Source organism: Polyodon spathula, chromosome 26 (assembly GCF_017654505.1).
Source record: "Polyodon spathula isolate WHYD16114869_AA chromosome 26, ASM1765450v1, whole genome shotgun sequence".
Taxonomy (NCBI): domain Eukaryota; kingdom Metazoa; phylum Chordata; class Actinopteri; order Acipenseriformes; family Polyodontidae; genus Polyodon; species Polyodon spathula.
In genome coordinates this window covers 4,491,922-4,513,780 of record NC_054559.1, presented here as the reverse complement: position 1 = coordinate 4,513,780, position 21,859 = coordinate 4,491,922, and the positions used below count along the sequence as shown (strand labels likewise).

General features: G+C 37.6%; 1 protein-coding gene across 2 annotated transcripts in view; it reads left to right on the top strand.

The window, feature by feature from the left end:
- The window catches only part of LOC121300707 (ubiquitin carboxyl-terminal hydrolase 22), an 86,232-nt gene extending 65,070 nt beyond the window's left edge, over nucleotides 1–21,162 (top strand). For both annotated transcript variants that reach the window (XM_041229419.1, XM_041229420.1), the window contains 7 exons: nucleotides 7,158–7,263; nucleotides 9,053–9,211; nucleotides 14,668–14,794; nucleotides 15,110–15,201; nucleotides 15,755–15,817; nucleotides 17,358–17,507; nucleotides 20,083–21,162. In XM_041229419.1, the coding sequence (XP_041085353.1) occupies nucleotides 7,158–7,263; nucleotides 9,053–9,211; nucleotides 14,668–14,794; nucleotides 15,110–15,201; nucleotides 15,755–15,817; nucleotides 17,358–17,507; nucleotides 20,083–20,125 (740 nt within the window). In that variant the 3' untranslated portion in view covers nucleotides 20,126–21,162. The remainder of the gene's footprint in view (nucleotides 1–7,157; nucleotides 7,264–9,052; nucleotides 9,212–14,667; nucleotides 14,795–15,109; nucleotides 15,202–15,754; nucleotides 15,818–17,357; nucleotides 17,508–20,082) is intronic.
- The last annotated feature ends 697 nt before the right edge of the window (nucleotides 21,163–21,859 follow it).

Genomic DNA, 21,859 nt, shown 5'->3' with positions numbered 1-21,859 from the left:
TCTCTCTCTCTCTCTCTCTCTCTCTCTCTCTCTCTCTCTCTCTCTCTCTCTCTCTCTATATATATATATATATATATATATATATATATATATATATAAATTAGACACACTCGTTACACTGTCAGGATTATAACCATTTTCTGATTTTGAGCACTGTCGAAGAGCGAAATGAAAGGTTATTTCAGTGTTTCAGTAAATTATTTTGATCAAATTCTATATCAAACAAGGAAAGAACGAAACGCAAGAGAGACAGCTTCTTCGGTCTTTGAGTAAAGCGAATCAAATTGCGAAATGTGCTTTTGAGCAAATGCACAGTTCATGAACAGATTTTAAAGATGCTGCTTAATCTGTTATTAGCAATTAATTGTGGTTTGTTAAATGTGCATCAAGTAAAATACTGTAGCATCGGGTCCCGCAGGACTTATGAATGGGACTTGAACTGTGGAGGGCGGGATTTGTGTTGTAAATAATTGTGTTGCTGTGTTCTGTGTCTGTGAAGCTGCTGCAGCCTGGTTCCAACCAGGTCTGCTCTTTCCTGCCTGCTGACTCTTCTTTTATCTATCTACTGTTATCCATTTTGTTACCTGTCTTTTTAAACCAACGTAACTTTTACGCGCCAGCCTAGCCCTCAGCCACTGCAATAAACGGCACTTAAAGGCCCAAAGAAATCTTTTTGTTGTGTCTCCTTTCTTCCCACTGCAAGCCATCGCCACAATACAAATGTTTAAATTAAGGGTAGGCATCGATATGAGAGTTGTATATCGATAGGTCTTCCAAAACACAGAAAAATCTAATAGCACAATTGCAATATGAAACGTATATACATATAGACTTTAACAGATATTTACATAAGAAAAACAATAACCTACTTTAACTTTGCTTTGCTTCATAATATCCATGCAGAAAAACAAAGTCTTGTTATATCGTTTTACTATTCCATGCCATCATGAGCCACCTCAAAACCAAAATATTTATATACTTCACTGCGCAGGTTAGCCAATCCGGAAGTTATGACATAATGGCATTATTTTAAGGTTTGTTTTGAAAGTATATCTCATTTATAATATTGAAAGTTCACATTTAAAAAATACATTAATAATAATTAAAAATGGATTGTTTTATACGATGCTGAAGTTGGCTTCTATTTGGCCAGCTTCTTATTCGCATACCGTAAATATAAACAAATTGAATGAGTAACTGGGGTATTTCAGTGGTTAAATCTCTTTGGGCCACTTATTTCAAAGTTGATTCTCACACTCCTCTGTTACCCGTGGGTATTTATCGCGGCCCAAAACTGATTTTGATACGTAAACAGCGTGCAACCGTGGCACAGATAGCAAGTTGGCATGTTATCCAATTAATGCAAATTTGAATAAGTAACTGGGGTGTGACGGGGTTCCTTGGGGGCTGTGCACAACTGGCCGAGCACCACCCGGGTAGGGCACCAGTACTACTCAGAGTTACCAACTTTCCGAAGCTTAAATCTTGGAGTCGTAATTTGCAAAGACTAACTCGGTAAGAGTTTCCATGCTTATCCAGTCTCCAGTACCGAGGTTTGAACTCAGTATTGTCATATGGTAAGAAAGCAGTCTCAAGTCTGATTTTATTTAATATGCAAGACATTCTAAAAACAATAATTGTTTCAATTAAAACTTTTCCTCACCTTGAATTAATAATATTTTATGTGAAGAGTGTCAAGATGAACCACTGCGAGTTGACTGGCAGGAATTTATTTATTTATTTTATTTAAGTTGCAGTTGATCTGCGCTGTGTGCTGAAGTCAACTAATATATAGGGTTATACTATACTCAACTAATATATAGGGTTATACTATACTCAACTAATATATAGTCCCTCCTAATTGTTGTTCTGCAGTTTATTTTATATATCTTGGCTCCCATTTAAAATACTAATTTTAAATAAAATTCAATGTGAATTTTACTATTGTATCGTCATGCTACCTCGCAGTATTTAAGCAAGATGATCAATGTAGCAAAGCTTTAACACTGAATTTATAGATTTGTTTCCTTCAGTTTATGGTCAGTTTTTACAAACTTGCCCCGTCTCGGATTATGGGACCAGTTGGCTTTAAATTTACCTCCGTCTGTCAGGGTGCTGCTTAATTCAGTTGAGCCTTGGGCCAAACATAGATGTTAATGAAAAAAGGTACCACTAGCCTAAAGCGAGACAAAAATAAGATTTGACTGAACTTGTGGGGACACTGGAACATTCTACCTAAAAAGAGGGCTGTCCTGGAAAAATCAGGAGGATTGGTAGCATTACTACTACTGCTGCTACTACTAAATAATAATAATAATAATAATAATAAATAATAATAATAATAATAATAATAATAATAATAATAATTGAATATCTGTGAAATATTGTATTTTCTGTTATAATACTAAGTCGCCTTGGATAAAGGTGACAGCTAAATTAATAATAATAAAACTAATAAATAACAAACGCCTTCTCAGTTCAGAAAATTAGTACTCTGGTGTAATTGTCATATTTCCTCACAGATAACTTTTAAAATATTTTTTATACATTTCCAAAAGGTTAATAAACCATGGCAAAATATTTCATTTGCAGGTTTAAAACCTACTCTTATAACAACAGCATATGGGTAAATCACTGTTTTTTTTTTTTTTTTTTTACTTTTATTGGCTTTCATGAACTACAAAGTGGCAAGATGGCTCGAAGGATGGAGGAGGTTTGTGTACTTACAGCTGATAGTATAAACAAACAAAAAGCCAACAAGATCTTCTATCTGAAGGCGAAGAGTGTGCAGAATACCTAGTCTAAGGAAGAATGTAGTAAACAGTTACCAAGACAGTAGATTTCAATGTAAAACTGAAGCTGAGGGAGGGACTGTGGCTTTTTTGTTCTGCATCGGCTCATCTGCAGAATGACAGCAGTTACTGTCTTGGTATGATAATGATTGATTGGGAATAATTGGGTGCAAATCCAATTTCCAATCAGTCAATCATCCAACCTACTGTTTAAAAGAGGTGATCCTTAGTAACAAAGGGCAGCAGGTAGGAACCAGGTAAACACAGAAACGGATCAGTGTGTTTTGATGGACTTGCAGAAAATAACTTGATTATGGGATTTCGAAAACCCAAACTGTCTTGATCAAGAGAATAATTCTTAATCACAGCTCAGCTCTAATACTGATTGTGGCTTTTAGAGAGAGCTGTTTAAAGCAGTGAAAGCTTCCTGAGACTGATGACAAATCCTCAGTTTTATGCATGAGAACCCGAAACATAGTAGTAATGTGCAGAGGACATTAATGGGCAGGGGGTCATTGAGAAAAAATGTCACTTTTCAAGCATCACAATATTTTTATGACTGAGAAACTGAGCACTTTTGGGGTATTTTTCTTCACATACTTATTTGTCACTTGTATGTTTTATTTTTCGAATTGTACATATAGATTTGATTAGTGCACGTTTTATATATTATTGATTTAACACTGTAATTTATTACTTTTTAGTTACTTCTCCACCCCATTTATCTTTTATGCCTTATTGGATATTAACTAATTGAATAACTTTTTACGCACTTGAATATAAATAGCACGTCTCTTGCAAACTGGATGGCCATCCTGGGGGTTTATGTCTGTGTGTCTGTGTCTGTGTCCGTCTTTCCATTGTGGCTTTGTCTGTGCAGGAGAATTTGCATTAATTGTATGGCATGCCAGTTTGCTATCTCTGCCATGATTGCCTGCTGTTTTCATATCACAATATGTGTTGGGCTGGGATAAATACATATGGGGGGATGTAGACGGGTTCCTGTGTGAGAATCAACTTCAAAATAAGTGGCCCAAAATTATTTAACGACTGAAATACCCTTTACTGAATTTGTGTTAATTGGATAACATGCCATGTTTGTCTGCTGTTTTTGTATCAAAATCCATTTTGTGCTGGGATAAATACACATGAGGGACATAGAGGGGTTCGCTGTCTGTGAGAATCAACCCCAGAAATACCAATTTGTGTTACGTTTGCGGGATGTGAATAAAAGCCAACTTCAGCATTGTTTATTTTATTCATATTATAAGACTACTGTATACACAGTATTTAAACTGCAAAACCAAATGTCAGTCCACATTTATCTAATCAATTTAAGCGAAAAAAAAAAAGTATGCTTATTAAATTTTTATAATATTCTCATAAATCGAACTGCCATTTTAAGAATGCAGATTTTGCCGACCCGATCAGCATTAGACAGTGGCGCGCCTGTGCAAAAGACGGAGGCTGCTTTTTGACAACAAAAAAATCCTTAAATGTTTAACATAAAATCACTGAATTTTGTTTTTGAACTCCCTTGCACACACATAAGCACTTCTTTGCTTGACAAAAACAAAGCCTTGCATAGACCCAGAAGCAGCTGCATCTGCTGCTGTACGAAGAGAAAGTTTGTTTTCTATTGGACAATTGAAATTAATTCCGACTGTAAACTCCAGCAGACCGAAGACCAAAGAAGCTGTCTCTCTTGCGTTTCGCTCTTTGTTTGTTTGACGTTTTCCATTTTGCAATTTGATCAAAATAATTTGCTCAAAGGCCTAATTAACCTTTAATTTTGTTTTTTGATAATTTGTCAATGCTCAAATCGCAAAATAGTCATTTTTATCGGTCATTGACCAAATCCTGACTTGTCCTGAATTCCTAAGGTGTTTTATATATCTCTTTATATCTGTTTTATCTATCTATCTATCTCTCAAATGGATTGTATCATAGTTTATATCAGATGGAAATTACATCACATTAGGATTAGTTATACTGTTTAATTATTCTTCTATATATACAGTGCCTTGCAAAAGTATTCAGACCCCTGACTAAGTCTCTCATATTAGTGAATGACAAATGGTACACTGAAATTTCGTTCTGTTCGATATTTTATTTTAAAACACTGAAACTCAAAATCAATTATTGTAAGGTGACATTGGTTTTATGTTGGGAAATATTTTTAAGAAAAAAACTGAAATATCTTGCTTGCATAAGTATTCAACCTCCACACGTTAATATTTGGTAGAGCCACCTTTTTCTGCAATAACAGCTTTAAGTCTTTTGGGGTAAGTATGTACCAGCTTTGCACACAGTGTCGGAGTGATTTTGGCCCATTCTTCTTGGCAGATTTGCTCCAGGTTGTTCAGGTTGGTTGGATGACACTTGTGGACCACAATTTTCAAATAGTGCCACAGATTCTCAACGGGATTGAGATCAGGACTTTGACTGGGCCACTGTAGGACATTCACCTTTGAGTTTTGGCCAAAAAGCTCTATCTTGGTCTCATCTGACCACAAAACCTTTTCCCACATCGCAGCTGGGTCACTCTCATGCTTTCTGGCAAACTCCAGGTGTACTTTCAGATGGTACTTTTGAGTAACGGCTTCTTTCTTGCCACCCTCCCATACAGGCCAGTGTTATGCAGAGCTCTTGATATGGTTGACTGGTGCGCCATTACTCCACTCCCAGCCACTGAACTCTGTAGCTCCTTCAAAGTGATTGTTGGCCTCTCTGTGGCTTCTCTTGTAAGTCTCCTTCTTGTTTGAGCGCTGAGTTTTGAGGGACGGCCTTTTCTTGGCAGTGCCTGGGTGGTGTGATGCAGCTTCCACTTCCTGATTATTGATCCAACTGTGCTCACTGGGATATCCAAACACTTGGATATTATTTTGTACCCTTTCCCTAATCTATGCATTTGTATTACTTTATCTCTAACTTCTGTAGAATGCTCTTTGGTCTTCATTTTCCTTCAGATTCACAGCCTTACCAATGATCCTTCAACAGTGGGGTTTTTATCCAGAAAATGTGACAGCAACTTTAATGGTTCACAGGTGGAGGCCAATGGTAAGGTAATTGTGTCCTCGTTAGGGCAATTTCTTTCATTGGTGCAAACTGGTAAACTGGTAACTCCACAGCACAGGGGTTGAATGCTTATGCAAGCAAGATATTTCAGTTTTTTTATTTTTCTTAAAAAATATTTCCCAACATAAAACCAACGTCACCTTACAATAATTGATTTTGAGTTTCAGTGTTTTAAAATAAAATATCAAACAGAATGAAATTTCAATGTACCATTTGTAATTCAGTAATATGAGAGAATTGGTCAGGGGTCTGAATACTTTTGCAAGCCACTGTGTGTGTGTGTGTGTGTGTTTATATATATATATATATATAATATATATTATATATATAGATATATATCTATATTATATATATATATATATATATATATATACCACAAAACAATATATGCAACTGTAATAATGCAGAGAGATTTGCTTTGATCAAGTGTGCACACTTTAAACTGCTTGCTGGCTTAAAACTTGGTTCCAGTTTTAAACCAGAGACCAAAACCATCTTCGACTGTTCGTCAGGAAAAATGGTTTAGAGAAGAATTAATGTTTTTTAAAATTTTTTATTTACTTATTAAACTGCTGTTTATCATCATGTTTAATTTTGAGGAGTATACATTGTTAGAACGTAGTAAATGGACACTAATAAATTATATTTGTAAAATTTAAAAAACAAGAAATAATAGAGCTTTAAAATGTATCGCCCAGACTAGGTTACAGTTCTGCTTCTGGTAGAAAATGGGCCACAGTATAGGAAAAGGCTCTTTTTAAGAACACGTGTCTTCCAGCAGCGCCTACGGGGACAGACCTTGATGAGCCCAGCCTGCACTGCCCCTGGCCAAGCCTCTCTCTCTCTGGCTTCCAGGGCACTCCTTTGAAATGAAAGGCCTATGTTGTGGTTCTGTGGTTTGGGGATTTCAGAGCGATTGATGTTTTAGGAATTTTATTGACAAAGATTTTCACTTCATTTTCCTTTCTTTCTGTTCAAAGCCCTAAACAATTCCTTCTCAGATTGTCAGGCAAGCCACAGAATTTTTCTTTGGTGTAATAAAAAACAATTTGAATACACAGCTTCCTGGAGCTTTGCTTCAACACTAGGAATCCATTCCGCTTGCCCTTTTCCATTTTGCTAATAAGATGCAGCTTGGGCAAGTGCATATAATGAAAGTCAGTTCTTATTCATTAAGGGAAATGGGCTTGTCCAATTATTTACATGCTTGAAATTATTTTTAATGAGGTGTTTTCAACCTGTCTCTCTTGTTGTGTTTGTTTTTTTTTTGTTTTTTTTTTGGCCTAGATGATGACAATGGGAAAAAGGCCAACAACCCAAACCACTGTAACTGCATCATTGACCAAATCTTCACTGGTGGGCTACAGTCTGATGTCACCTGTCAAGTCTGCCAGTAAGAATGTAACCTAACTTGTGTACTGATGGGCCTCTAATCTGCTCCGCAGTTAATATGCATTCATTCTTCATATTTCTTACTGCACTATTTGTTGTCTCTTTTATTTCTGATATATAAACTTTGCACCTTTTTTCTTAATTGTCAGTCAACAGTACAGTATTCTGTAGGGGTCTAACGATACACTAATGTCACAATACAGTACATTTCACAATATACAGGTCACAATTTGATATTTATCATGATACATGTCATGATAACTTAATAATAAGATCAAATGGTCATTTAATGATGGACTGTTATGTTAAAAGACAGAAATAAAATGAGGTAGGGAGAGCATGTATTTATACCAACTACAAAACACACAAATTCTTCATTAAAGAGCAATTTGGTGAACTACAATGAGGTATGTTTTGCTTTTGGTCTTGCATCATGACAAACGATACATGTCTCTTACTGTAAGATATATCATGTGAAGAAAGTATTACAATGAGTCTTTACACCCCTACACCCGGATGCTTTGCTGCTTTCCTGGCAGGACTGTATTGAAATTTTTTTTCACATGTGGTGGTGTCGACTTGATGGGGACATGCATTTTGGACTCCCTGCCAATCCCCGTTTTAATGTCAGGTTTAATGGATTATTGTGATCTTCCAATCCTTTATGCAGTCCTGAAAAAGTTGAAAATTCTCTCCCAGGCAAATGTCCTCCTCCTAGTTGTTTCATTTCCATAGATCAGGGCTTTTCAAACTCAGGGACCACCTGTGGCTGCTGGTTTTCATTCTAACCGAGTTCTCAATTACTTAACTATACCCTTAATTAAACTGATAATTTGCTTAATTAGACCTTTTTACTGGTTTTCAGCTCTTGAACAATTGCATATTTCAAGTTAGCTATAACATTTGATAAGTAATTTGAACTGCAACTGTTTAAGAGCTGGAAACAAGTACAAAGGTCTAATTAAGCAAATTATCAGTTCAATTAAGGGTCTAGTTAAGTAATTGAGAGCTTGGTTAGAATGAAAACCAGCAGCCACAGGGGGTCCCCAGGACTGAGTTTGAGAAGCCCTGCCGTAGATTGAGTACCCTGGATTTTAAACACATCAGTTTTCAGTGTGGTTTAAAATTAAATGCTCCAATATGGGGTGGTTCTATGACTTTCATCAGAGTAGAGCTCATAGAAGCAGTTGTAGGCAGCATTAATGTGGATTTCAAAAGGGATGCCCTCTTTTTACAGTGCTAGTTGAACTAAAGGGAAAGCCACCTGGTGGAGGGGTGATGTATTACAACAGCTTGCCGTCCAATCATGAAACGTTTATTATTTAAACCTGAAAATCTAATTGTGATGACACAAGAGACATGATTTACAAACAAGAGGAGGCCCTACAGCCCATCTCTGCTTGACCCGATCCTAGTAGCTGTTTCATCTCAAAACTTATTTGTTAGGTCTTATGGGATTGCAGTGATTCATCATCAATAACATCATTAGGTGACCCATTACGTACTCTCAACACTCTCTGTTTGAAGAAGTGTCTTCTTCCCTATGTCCTGAGTCTATCTCCACTTCATTTCTAACTGTGTCTTTGGTCCTAGTTTGTACAAGAGAGGCAAAAGCCCTCTATTTGCAACTAAATTGCATCCTGTTTAATGTGTGTGCGAAGAAATGTATGTTGCATTTTGCAGGTAGATTCAATCATGTGATTACCATGAGGGTTAATTTCTGTAGAATTGCCCTGAATCTATTACCATACAGACCCTTTACACTCAGTATTGTTTGCTTTGTTTTTCAGTGGTGTTTCCACTACCATAGACCCGTTCTGGGATATCAGTTTGGACCTGCCAGGCTCCTCCACCCCCTTTTGGCCGCTGAGCCCGGGTAGTGATGGGAGTGCAGTGAATGGAGAAAGCCATGCATCAGGAACCACCACACTCACAGACTGTCTACGAAGGTACTTCTTTATCCTTTTACACAAAACATCATTTCAGAAAGCTTAACAGTCATGCACTTCTGATTGCTACATAGGTCTCAAATGTGCAGTGTTGAAAGAAACATGTGCTGTAGGACACACACAATTACCGTTAGCGGTCCATTTATTCAGCACATGTCAGGTCCAATTTATTTTCACACGCACTGTTTATTTCACAGGCGCTGTTTTAATTTTTTTTTTTTCAGAGTAGAACAGGTTTAAAAGGCATTGATTCGCAAAAGGACACTCCGCACTGTAGCTCCAGCCAAACGCAACCCCTTGTTCAGTGTATTTTTCACATACCTCTTTATAGACGTACACACTGATAAATCCTCAATAATGCTATCCAAGTCATTATTTTATTATTATAACTTCTCAAAGTTCTGCAAATGTCAGTGGTATTCTATGAGTGCTGGATGCAGAAGCAGCTATCTCCTTTGTTTATATCCCTGTAAATCTCCGTGGTGCATGGGTCTATCAGATACGCCCCTTTTTTTTTTTTTTTTTTTGGCTTCCATTGGTCTCACTCGACCATTGAAAGGTTTTCTCGACTTTTTCCGGGGAAAAAAGACTAGAGACCTATGCTTATGTCTTTTTGATGGTCGGGCAGGGTCCGACATCAGACTGGAAAGAGAAAATTGTAATGTTGGACATAGAACCGCAAAGGGTTAAAGCATGATATCTGATAGCACTAGTTTAAAGGAAGATCTCAGTTTCTGTGCCTTATTGTCTGTTTGCACTTGGGTCAGTCGGGACAATTTCACTATCCAGATGACGAAGCAAGTGCAGCTGTGACCGAAAGAATGGCTTGCAAACAGATTTCTTTAACCAAGTTTAGTACCAGATATCACAGTTGTTGTTTTTTTTGTTTGTTTGTTTGTTTGTTTGTTTGTTTGTTTTTTTACAACTTTGCTACAATAGCTATTTCTTTCAAAACTGGACATTTGAGTCTTCCGTACTGATGGTAGTGCACAACCTGGTATGGAGTTGGTGTGTTGGCTAGAGTCTCTTTAAATATACAATTTTGAGAGATTGTCTATTTCAATAATTTCTGCATTGTTTGGAATGGCCACAACAGGTTTAATCTTTTCCAGCAAAACAAATAATAACCTGTTATTCCTTTTGATCACAGCTCATTAAGATCTGGCATTATGATTGCCTATGTAAGTCATTCGGTGATGATCACACAAGCTTATGTAGAAGAAATGTTTACTGCTATCTGTGTAGTGACTATGACATTGAACTCTGACCTAGTATGACTGCCCTGTATAGAGATAGTATACTTTGAGTAATTGTTCATTTTTGGTACACAGGTGTATTCTATGATTTTCTTAATTTAAGTACTATTAAAGGTCCAGTAAAAATGAACCCTTTCACTTACCCATACAAACCACTCCCTTTCAGACATTGTTTATATAGCTGGTACAGTTCCCCCAATACAGTTTCATTAGTCTGATACAGATCTTTTCACTTATCTGTTGTATTTTACATTTACATACCATTAGATCTGATAAGACAAACCCCTCGGATTATGCCCCCTCCCATTTTCAAGTTTGACATTTACTGATATGCCACATTTTAATTTATGTACATAACATTTCCCTCTCAAGTATGAAACATAGCCATTACCCCCCCCTCCAAAGGGCACACAAAGACTGCGCTCACAGATCTCAGTGCTGTTTTTCCTTTCAAGACTGACCTGATCGCAGAGATTGGTTCAGATAAGTACTTGTTGCTTCTATCTGTGTGTGTGTGTGTGTGTGTGTGTGTGTATGTGTGTGACAGGTCAACCTGTATCTGAGCTGAAGGAGGTTCAAAATGTTGGCGACGCAACAGCTGTTACAGTCAGTCAGTCAGCAGTTTCCCAGATCCTTCCATTGGGTCTCCTGCACATGCAGGCCTTGTTCAACAGTAGGGTTTTTCAGCCCACGTTGAACAGCGCCAAAGGCACTCTTGGTGGAAACAGCCGGCCCATCTACCCCTAGACGTAGCGCTGGGCAGTGTCGGCAGAAGGGAGATCATCTCCACCAATGCATCCAGCCTGGGCTGGGGCTCTGTGTAGAATGTCCGGGGTGTGCAACGTGTGTCAAACCACCCTTTGTACAGACAACTCCAACAGCGGTTTCTTACATCAACCACCAGGGCAGCCTCAGGTCCATCGTGTGGCCTGCAAGCTTTTGCTCTGGGCGGATAACTACCACTGACATGAATGCCAACCACAGAATGCCAGAGCACCGTCCACGCATTCCCAGTACGGGTACAAGTGGGGTGTTTTCTTTTCATTTTGGGTCTGACTGCTGGAATAAACACAATTGCACATTGCTGGAGGAACCGATGCGCTCAAGAGATAACATAGGTTAAGCATAAAGGAACACAGGGCCACACCAAAGTAACACCATCTTAGGCAGTGTGAGCCAGAACCAGTTTTCTTTACGACACATACATGAGACTGTCCACAGGGGGTTGCCCAGGGTGATTGAACCCACAAAGAGAAGAGAGGAGGGTGGGGCTGAGGTCAGTGGCTACTTAATCAAGGTACACTCAGCTCAGCTCACTTCTCTCTTTCATTAAGACTAGTATTGGAGACTTGTCGATCGAGAAAGTCCTGGAGGATCAAACCTACAGTATTGCATTGTGTTATTTTGTTCTGTTATGTTTTGTTTTGAATTTAAGTTTTGTACCTTGCAGTTTGCATATGAAAGTGTGATCTGTACTGTTTTGCTTTGAGCGTTCTTTTTGTTTGTGGAATTAAACCTGTATATATTGAATAAACCAAACTTATATCTGAAGAAAGGAACTGGGCATTTCTTTCATCAAGAAACAACTACTCACTACTTTTAAAAAAAAAAAAATACATCAGTTGCACCTGAAGACTTCAGGTTTTTATTTTTTATTGATTTGTTTTTTAACCCCACCATTTTTTCACACATTGATAGTGTTGAGTAGGTTGTGTAAATATAAGGAAAAAAAAATCCCATTTAAATGCACCAAGATTTCAGGTTGTAAAAAAACAAACTGAAAACGTCCAAGGGGGGTGAATACTTCCTATAGGCACTGTATATATAATATCCAGTACACCGTCCAGGGTTATTGCGGGTATCCGTTTGTAACGGTCAAATAGCGTTCACCATTCCTATTGATTTCAATAACAAAGGCATTGTTAATACCATGTTAAGGACGTGTATATTTTGGGCAAACTTTAATAACAAAGATCGATCGATCAATCAGCTGTTTCCACCTCGTTACTGAGCGATTACCCCTGTACTGTACCTTGGCTATTTAATCCCTGTATGCAGTGTCTGGTTCACAGCTTGAAAAAACAGCACTGACTGGAACAGCAAGCATGGCTGAAAAGAGAAAAGCAATGCGCATCAGCATGAAAATGCAGTGTGTAAATCAAAGTCTCTGTTAGATGCTGTGCGCTTGTTAAAGCATGCTTGGAACTCTGTCAGTCAGTAAGCAATACAAAGTTGCTTCAACATTGTAGGTGGCTGTGTGGTCCGGTAGTTAAAGAAAAGGGCTTGTAACCAAGAGATCCAGGGTTCTCACTCACTCACTGTGACCTTGAGCAAATCACCTCCTTGTGCTCCGTCTTTCGGGTGAAACATTGTTTCAAGTGACTGCAGCTGATGCATAGGTCACACACGGTGGTCTCTCTAAGTCGCCTTGGATAAAGATGCCTGCTAAATAAACAAAATAATAATACACAAAAGCTGGGTTTTCAGTAGTTTAGGAAGAGAGTGCTAACAAATAGAACTGAAACTCTGACAACGCCAGAGGGGATGTCAGAGAAAGAATTCTCAGCTGTGTCACCTTAGCGACCAGGGCGCTCTGCCTGAAATAAACACAGATGCCTTGGCGTGCGTGCTGCTCTTGTAACACTGCGGCGTGCTATGCAGCAGCATCCAGATATAGAGCAGAATTGGGAATTTTTAGAAAACGCTGACAGTTTACAAAAAAAGACCATCCAGATGCAGATCACAGAGCTCTTCGCTGGAAACAATTTGCTGTAATGCAGCCTACCTGTACTGTACATTTCTGCACTTGCATTACTTTTTATTACATTAATAGGTTTTAATACATTTCTTTATTAGTGTAATGAGAGTCTTAATAAAGATATTTAACAGCATACATCTTGTTTGTTTTGATAACTGTACTGATGACTGGGGGACATTTTGAATGTCAAGTTATTGTGTAGGAGTTTATACCGTTCGTCGCTTACTGTGGGCCAATCACGTTAACCCAACCCAGGTGGTATGTATGTACGGGTAGTGGACAAAAAAAATTGAAACACCAATGTAAAGTCACTTAATAGGGCGTTGGCCCACCATGTGCGGCCAGTACGGCCTGTATGCGCCGTGACATCGAGTCTACCAGCCTCTGGAATTCTGCAGGAGGGATGTGGCACCATGACATATGGATAACATCAGTGTCATGCTCATCAAACCATTGGGCGACCACACATGCTCTGTGGATGGGGGCATTGTCATCCTGGAAGACACCTCCCCCGGGAGGAAAGACATGCTGCAACATGGGGTGAAGATGATCACTCAGTATCATTAAGTAGCGATTAGCATTGACCTTGCCTTCTAAGGGAATGAGTGCGCCACAACATTACGGAACCACTAGAACCCTTCACTGCTGGAACCAGGCACTCAGGGCTGTGGAGTTCTTTAGGTTGGCACCACATGTGCAGTTGTCCATTTGTTGAGAACATGGTGAAGGATGATTCATCTGACCATATCGCCTTTCTCCACTGCTCGTTAGTCCATTGCACCACTGGACTCGCAAACGTGCATTGCCAGTTGTGATGAGTGGTTTGTGCACTGCAACCTGACTGGTATCCCGCTTTATGGAGTTTTCGGCGGACCATTTTTGATGAAACTGGCTGAACTGGAACAATTTTTCATTGAAGAATGGTTAAAAAAAAAAAAAAAAAATCACTAAAGAATCATACCAAAAGCTCAATGACAAATATCCTAATCGTTTAAAAGAGGTTGTTATTGCTAAAGGTGCCTCAACTAGCTGTTAATTTCATTTTTCTTGTCAGAGTATGAATACTTTTGAGTTTTGCTAAAAAATTGCTGAAATAAATAATCTGTTTCTTGTAACTTTTTTCCTTCTCCACAAAAGCAAAAAATGTTGTTACTATTTTTTTTTCCTGTAATTTATTTGCTTTCGAGAAATTTCTAGAAATTATAAATTTCCATTGGGGTATGTAAACATTTGGCTACAACTATTTACTGTGTGTGTCTAATTTTATATATATATATATATATATATATATATATATATATATATAGTGATCTGTCTCTATATATATATATAATATAGTGATCTGTCTCTCGAGCTGCAAGATATTGCTTTCTACCTGTAGATCCTGAAAATACTTATTGCCTGCATCACACCAATAAATGCTTTATTGTTTCGTTTTCTAGGTTTACAAGACCAGAGCATCTAGGAAGTAGTGCCAAAATCAAATGTAGTGGTTGCCATAGTTACCAAGAATCAACCAAACAGCTCACAATGAAAAAGCTACCCATCGTAGCCTGTTTTCATCTCAAGGTAAGTATTGGATTACACTGGGACTTTCATTCTGCACATGGACAGCAATATGATGATCATTTCAAAAGGAATCTTCTCATTGAACAAGACAGCCAAGGATTAAGCAAAGCTGCTTTTATAAATCCCAATTCCTTTCAGAATTTTTGAAGACCGTTTTGTTATGGTAGAATTGAATGCTAGGCTAATTGTGTTATGCATTGAGTTGCTGTTCTATTGTATTTATCTATTTTTAACATCAAGACAGTTGCTTGTGGGCATCTGTAGAGTTCTTAGCTTGAGTGAAATCTCTGACTTAATGTTCTCTCTGTATTCCAGCGGTTCGAACACTCTGCAAAACTGAGACGGAAGATCACTACTTACGTGTCCTTTCCGCTGGAGCTGGATATGACTCCATTCATGGCTTCCAGGTGAGGTGTCACTGCTGTGATTCAATAAGCTGAAACACTGATTGTTTCAACATTGACCATGGCTAGCACTGATTTCTTATATTCTCCTAATATTGTCTCTAGTATAGGAGTTAATTAACGACTGGACTAAGGGTACTATATGCAAGGTTTTACAAAAGTTGTCAGTCAGTATGTACTGATTTTTCACCCCAAATTTGCGGGCATCTGAAAATACCAATTTACATGCAGGAGTTTACACTGGTATATACATGTATTAGTACAATACATGTTTTAGTATAATATGGAAATGTCATACTAGACATAGGTATAGGTTAACTTCCCCATCTCTACACAGTGTGCATTCACAAAGAGCAGAAGCAGGGTTGCTGCTCCTCGAGTATTACTTTTGTATTTAATAATATGCTTGTTTTCTTTGATGGAGGAGATGGAATTGTACTTACATACTTTGTTAGCTTTTACAGCTAGTTGGCAAAACTGGGAAATTAAAACCTTGGTCTGCTGTCTATCTCAAGCCACTGAACCACACTTTATTGTTGTGTTTTTTTCTTTGCAGTAAAGAAAGCAGAATGAATGGCCAGTATCAACAGCCAGTTGACACTTTAAACAATGACAATAAGTATGTACTATTTCATTTGGATTTATCTAAGTGCTTTGTTACATGAAAGGGACTTTACAAGAAACACATTTCTTTACCTTTTGCTGTATCCCGTTTTGTCCATATGGCAGCAGTATGTATTTTCAGCATAATCCTGATTTTTATATAATTTTATTCACACATCATAGGTAAATCAACTTTTTTCTTGGGTATTTCCTGGCTGAAACAAAACATGACTTAGTCAGCACTCAGATATCTGTTACCCAGATACACCTCAGTCGCGTTTTACCGCCCTTGTATTAAGAATAAAATCAATCGTCATTTTTATATATATATATATAAATAAGTGTGTGTGTGTGTGTGTGTGTGTGTGTTTGTAACAAATGAATGTACTTGCCCGTCGCACACGATTTCCGACACCATCGCCATTTTTCTGGTCCAAAGCCCATCTCTTCAATGTTACAATGTATTTAAATATACGTCACAGCCCGCATGTTTTTTTTTCGCTTCGTCTTTATTGTGCAGTTACACAGCGCTTCCTCCAATTTCACATGAAAAAAATGCAGCAAAAGCAACGCGAACGAGACAAGCTATCGTAGTGTAAAAGTTAATCATTAACAGTTGTAGATGCTGTGATGCATTTTTTTTTTCAATCTGTGATCTTTAGTTGCTTTTGACCTTATCAAAAGCTATATTCTGCAATTTTGAATAATAACTTTGGATACTGTTTTAATTCTGGAAACTGGCGTTTTTTTTTTTTTTTTAAATCTTTTGCTAAATTGCATTGCCTTTTACATTTTACGCAGTTCTGTTTGAATTCATTTTGCTGTTGAGTTGTTAATGGGGAATTTTACATACTGTTACAATACATACCGGATTTAAAAATATGTACTGTATTACAGTTCATGTGTCCACAGTCGTCTGTTTTGGCAAGTGATATTTTCAAAATCATATTGTTCTGAATTATAAGTGCAACTTTTGTTGAAATTATAGTACTGTACCAACAAAACCAACTACAATACATCTAAAAGGAAACATTTTTGTTTTAATACTTTCAGCTATGTATTTTTGACATTGTATCTTTTTTGCGTTCCCTGAAAATACGACCAGGCCAAAATGAAATAATCAGATATGCGTCACACGCACTTAACCATCACTGAAGCCAACATTTTATAGGGTCGGATATGTGAGTGCTGACTGTAGCTGTGTTTAACAGAGTAAGTGTACCACTGATTGATTATTACCAACTGACCAATGTCCAATGAAAAAGGTCCGTAGAATTTCAATAAGAAATCCTGGAAAAGTAATTGAACAGACTTTGATTTAAATCTTGCACTACAGTTTAACTTCTCCATGTGACTTTAGAGTAAAGGCAGCATGCCACCTCCTACAGGCATACTTTTTTAATACATACTTCTACACTGTATACTTTTAGATATCAGAGAACATACAGAGCTTCTCATTTCCAATTTCAATTGGCTCACCAAGGAAACCTATAATGTGTTGTTTATTTCTTCTGCGTGTTACCTGCTTACATTGCTCCATTATAACTTCTTCCCAGATATTCCTTGTTTGCAGTCGTCAATCATCAGGGAACACTGGAGAGCGGCCACTATACCAGCTTCATCCGACAGCACAAGGACCAGTGGTTTAAATGTGACGATGCAATCATCACCAAGGCTAGCATCAAGGATGTGTTAGACAGTGAAGGGTAGGCATTTATTCTTATTAGCCACTTATTGAAGTTTACCACAGTAAATTTGCATGATCATTTTGCAGTTTTCCCATGGTTGTACTATACATTTACCATAGTTCCACATGGTTTGCCATGTTTTTTAATATGCTTTGCCATTCCTCCTTGGGCTTTGCAAGGCTTACCCATACTTTACCATGCTTTCACGATGCGTAATTACACTTTACATATACGTTTTAGTATGGGAAACCTTTATAAGGGCTACTTTTAGGTTTTTATAATGCAATAAAATGAGCAGTATATCTAATTTAGAAGTAATACTCAGTTATGTTTAGGTCATGCTTGTTGCTATTTAGTAAAATTGGGTTCTATTCATATATATATATATATATATATATATATATATATATATATATATATATATATATATATATATATATATATAGTAATACTAAAACAGTCTTTATGGACAAAGTTTTAGACTAGAAAAGTATTCTCAATGTGATTTAATGTGGATTTAAAGAATGTGTTTTATTTATTTATTTTAAGTTTGTGATTCATTTAAATAATGTTTGATAGAGCTGCACAAGTTGTGTTACAGACATCTGCTTCTACAGCAGTGTTGAGCAAACTTTTTAAATGCTGCCCCCCTATTTTTGCATACATGTTGTCGTGCCCCTCCTATATTAAAACATTTGCCCTTAACATTATATTTTAACAGGTGTTTTTTTTTTTTCCCAATTTCACATATCTTTTTCCTTAATCACAAAGTCCAGATTTAGCTAAATACATACACGTATCACAAATTCAACATTTAAAATCAGTCTAAGTCTTTTTTTTTTTTTTTTCTTTTGTTCACTTAGCTAGTGAACATTTAGCTGGCATGTTAAACCTGGGTTTCTAACAAATAAATCAGTGAATTTAAGTATTTTGTTTACACTTGGCAAGTCAACATTTAGCAAACATTTCCAACAAATAAATCAGTAAAAAAAAAAATACATGTAACTTCAATCTTTTTTTTTTTTGTTTAAACTTTTACCTGACAGATAAATCAGAAAAATATTACCGTTCAGCAATTAAATCTTGGGTTTTCACAAAATAAAGTATGCACACCGGGAGTGAAGTGAACGACACGAATACACTGCGAGTACAAAAAAAGATGTAGCTAGTCATGAAAAGAAAAGGCTGCCTCCCTTTGCTCCTTTTGTGGAACCGAATAAATAAAACACAAAAGAGCATGGGTACAACACACACTAAAAACAGTTTGGGGAATACCACCAGCTTGTTAAAGAGCTAAATGTGATTATTATTATCATTGTTATTATTATTATTATTATTGGTCAACATTATAACAACAAAGAAGCTTCATTTTACAGAAATACTAAACCAGTGTGTGGCGCTCCCCGTCACTTTGACTAAAATTAAGGTGAAATAAAGAGAGACAGACAACCGTCAATTTCAAATTGTTTTGCTATTTCCTGACCTGCGGCATCCTTCTTTTTATTGTCTTTATAACCACGGACACTCATCATAAAGAACATTTTATTTTTCGACTTTAATAATTAAATTCTCATTGTCGATTTTTTTTTATTATTATTATTTCTGTGGTAATCTCTGCGAGAGCGAGACACTGACAGTCTGACAGCCACTACCTTTGACCTTATTTCCGATTGGTCCATTTTGACGCAAAAGCATGTAGCAAAATACAATATTTGCTTGCTTCATTCTCGCCGCTCGCTTCGCTTGTGTTGTGCATTACTCCATTTAAATCAATAGTTTTAATTATTACTCGCGTCCGGTGTGCATAGCTCTTTTTAACATGCCAGCCTGTGCCCGTTGACTCGTTTGATTTGGCATTGTATGTTGCAGAGCTGCGCTTACACTTTTTAAGAATATGTTTGTTAACATTTATGTATTTATCTAAAGCTAGACTTTTAGCTGTTAAATCTAGGAAACAATACGCGATTTACATTAAATCTGGAGCTGTTCAACGAGGCCACGTTGATATTTCAGACATCTTTTAAACAGGAAGCATTTCACTTGGCCTGAGTTTGAACAGTATCAGCCTAGCATTGTCTGTATTTGTGCATTTACAAATCTAGTTAAGAATATTCTACATTGTATTTCATTTTCTAAAACCACACCTGTAAAATGAGGTTAAAAAATGAGCAATTGTATGACTGTAAACTACCTGGCCACTTTACTGGGTACACAATTTGTGTTTGGCATCACACTGAATGGGAGATTTAAACTCGGTAGTTCATGTGAAATGGCTGTAAAGCTGTGGAGCAGCAGAATTGCAAGCAGTCTACCAGAAATGGGGAAAGATCTTGATAGAGGCATGATAGTGGATGCTCGTCGAGCAGGGGCATAGTAGTAAGGACAAGTAAGTGCCTACCTCTCTGTACCAGTTACATAAAATATAATTACTCAATCAATCAACTCATTTCTTTATAGTACCTTTCATGACAAGCCACCCAGTGTGAAGGCTCTGGTGAGGGCAGCCCAACCGTGTGTGTGTGTGTGTGTGTGTGTGTGTGATACCTGTATGACTTGCATGCTAACATGTACACATTGTTTTATGTTTTTGCAGGTATCTGTTATTTTATCACAAACAGTTCCTTGAATACGAGTAGCCTCACCAGAGAAAGTGAAAGCCTTCAAAACGACACACAAACCTACCTGAAACTCTTTAAAAAAAATAATAAATAATAAAAAAAAAAAAAAAAAAAAAAAAAGTCAGCACTGAGCGACCAGTACCTACTTGACAGTGAAGAAGGAAAGAAAGCAGGAACATGACGTCTGGTTTTTGCCAGGGTTGGGAGGCTAAATCGCATGTTTATAGAAGATGGTCACCCTCACCTTCACAGCTGATCCACTGCAGAGACAGAGAGAGAGAAATAAGAGGAGACAAACCCTGGGAGTGGCACATCTCATGAATCACAAACTCTCTTTTTTTTTGTGTTTTTTTATTTTTTATTTTCTTTCCCCATGGTGCTCCAGCTCCAACTGACCAAGCATTTAAGAATAAGATAAAAAAAAAAAAAAAAAAAAATTTTTAATGCATATGGGTCTGAAAGCAGAAAAACTATGGTATTATTAAAGACCTTTTTATTTGTGAATCTAGTTATGAAATGCTGTATGAAACTAGTCCTTTTTTGTTTTTTTGTTTTTTTTAATCATTTTGAACTCGGACAGGCTTTCAATATATACATGTATGTTTTTCCAATGGACTGCGGAGGAACTGTGGAGGGCCCTTGTTTTTTTTTGTATGGTGGTTTTGTTTTTTGAGGGGGAGGATGGCTTCATTTAAATTCATGTTTACTTTTTTCCACCCCTTTTCAGGAGAGATTTTCAGAATTGTACTGTCATGGTAAAAACTGTAATGAGTTGGCATTGTGTTCATCGTGAAAAGTCGTCATATTGGTATTACGATGGAATTCGATCACTTGGATGTGAAAAAAAAACAAAAACTATTTAAAATGCTCCATTTATTACAGTTTGTACTACAGTGGAAGCAGGGCTGCTCATGCTTATGTATGGTGCATTCTTGCTTAATTGATCAGTATTAATCCCACCAGTATCTGTGTGTTATATGCAGTACAAAAATACAGTGCTGTACTGAATCAGTACTTGTAAAACAAGCATGCAATTAAAACTGGATAAGAGAGCAGCTGAAGGCTCATGTGTTTAACAGTTTAAATTTCTTTCTGTCTTACCCCCCCCCCCCACGCACGCACACACACACTTTTGTTACTAATAGGCCCTTGTACATTAAACAAAAGGGTTAATTGTTACTTACTGTTGCGACCTTCAGCTATATTATATTTGTAGTTTAATTTTATGACCTTCGAATTTAAGACGCACCTTTTGAACCTGAGTACACAAGCAGCGACGTGACTGCATGCAAGAATAGACGCCACTGCCTGAGTACACAAGCAGCAACGTGACTGACTACAAGAATCAACGCCACTGCCCGAGTACACAAGCAGCAACGTGACTGACTGCAAGAGTAGACGCCACTGCCCCGAGTACACAAGCAGCAACGTGACTGACTGCAAGAATCGACGCCACTGCCTGAGTACACAAGCAGCAATGTGACTGACTGCAAGAGTAGACGCCACTGCCCGAGTACACAAGCAGCAACGTGACTGACTGCAAGAGTAGACGCCACTGCCCGAGTACACAAGCAGCAACGTGACTGACTGCAAGAGTAGACGCCACTGCCTGAGTACACAAGCAGCAACGTGACTGACTACAAGAATCAACGCCACTGCCCGAGTACACAAGCAGCAACGTGACTGACTGCAAGAGTAGACACCACTGCCCCGAGTACACAAGCAGCAACGTGACTGACTGCAAGAATCGAC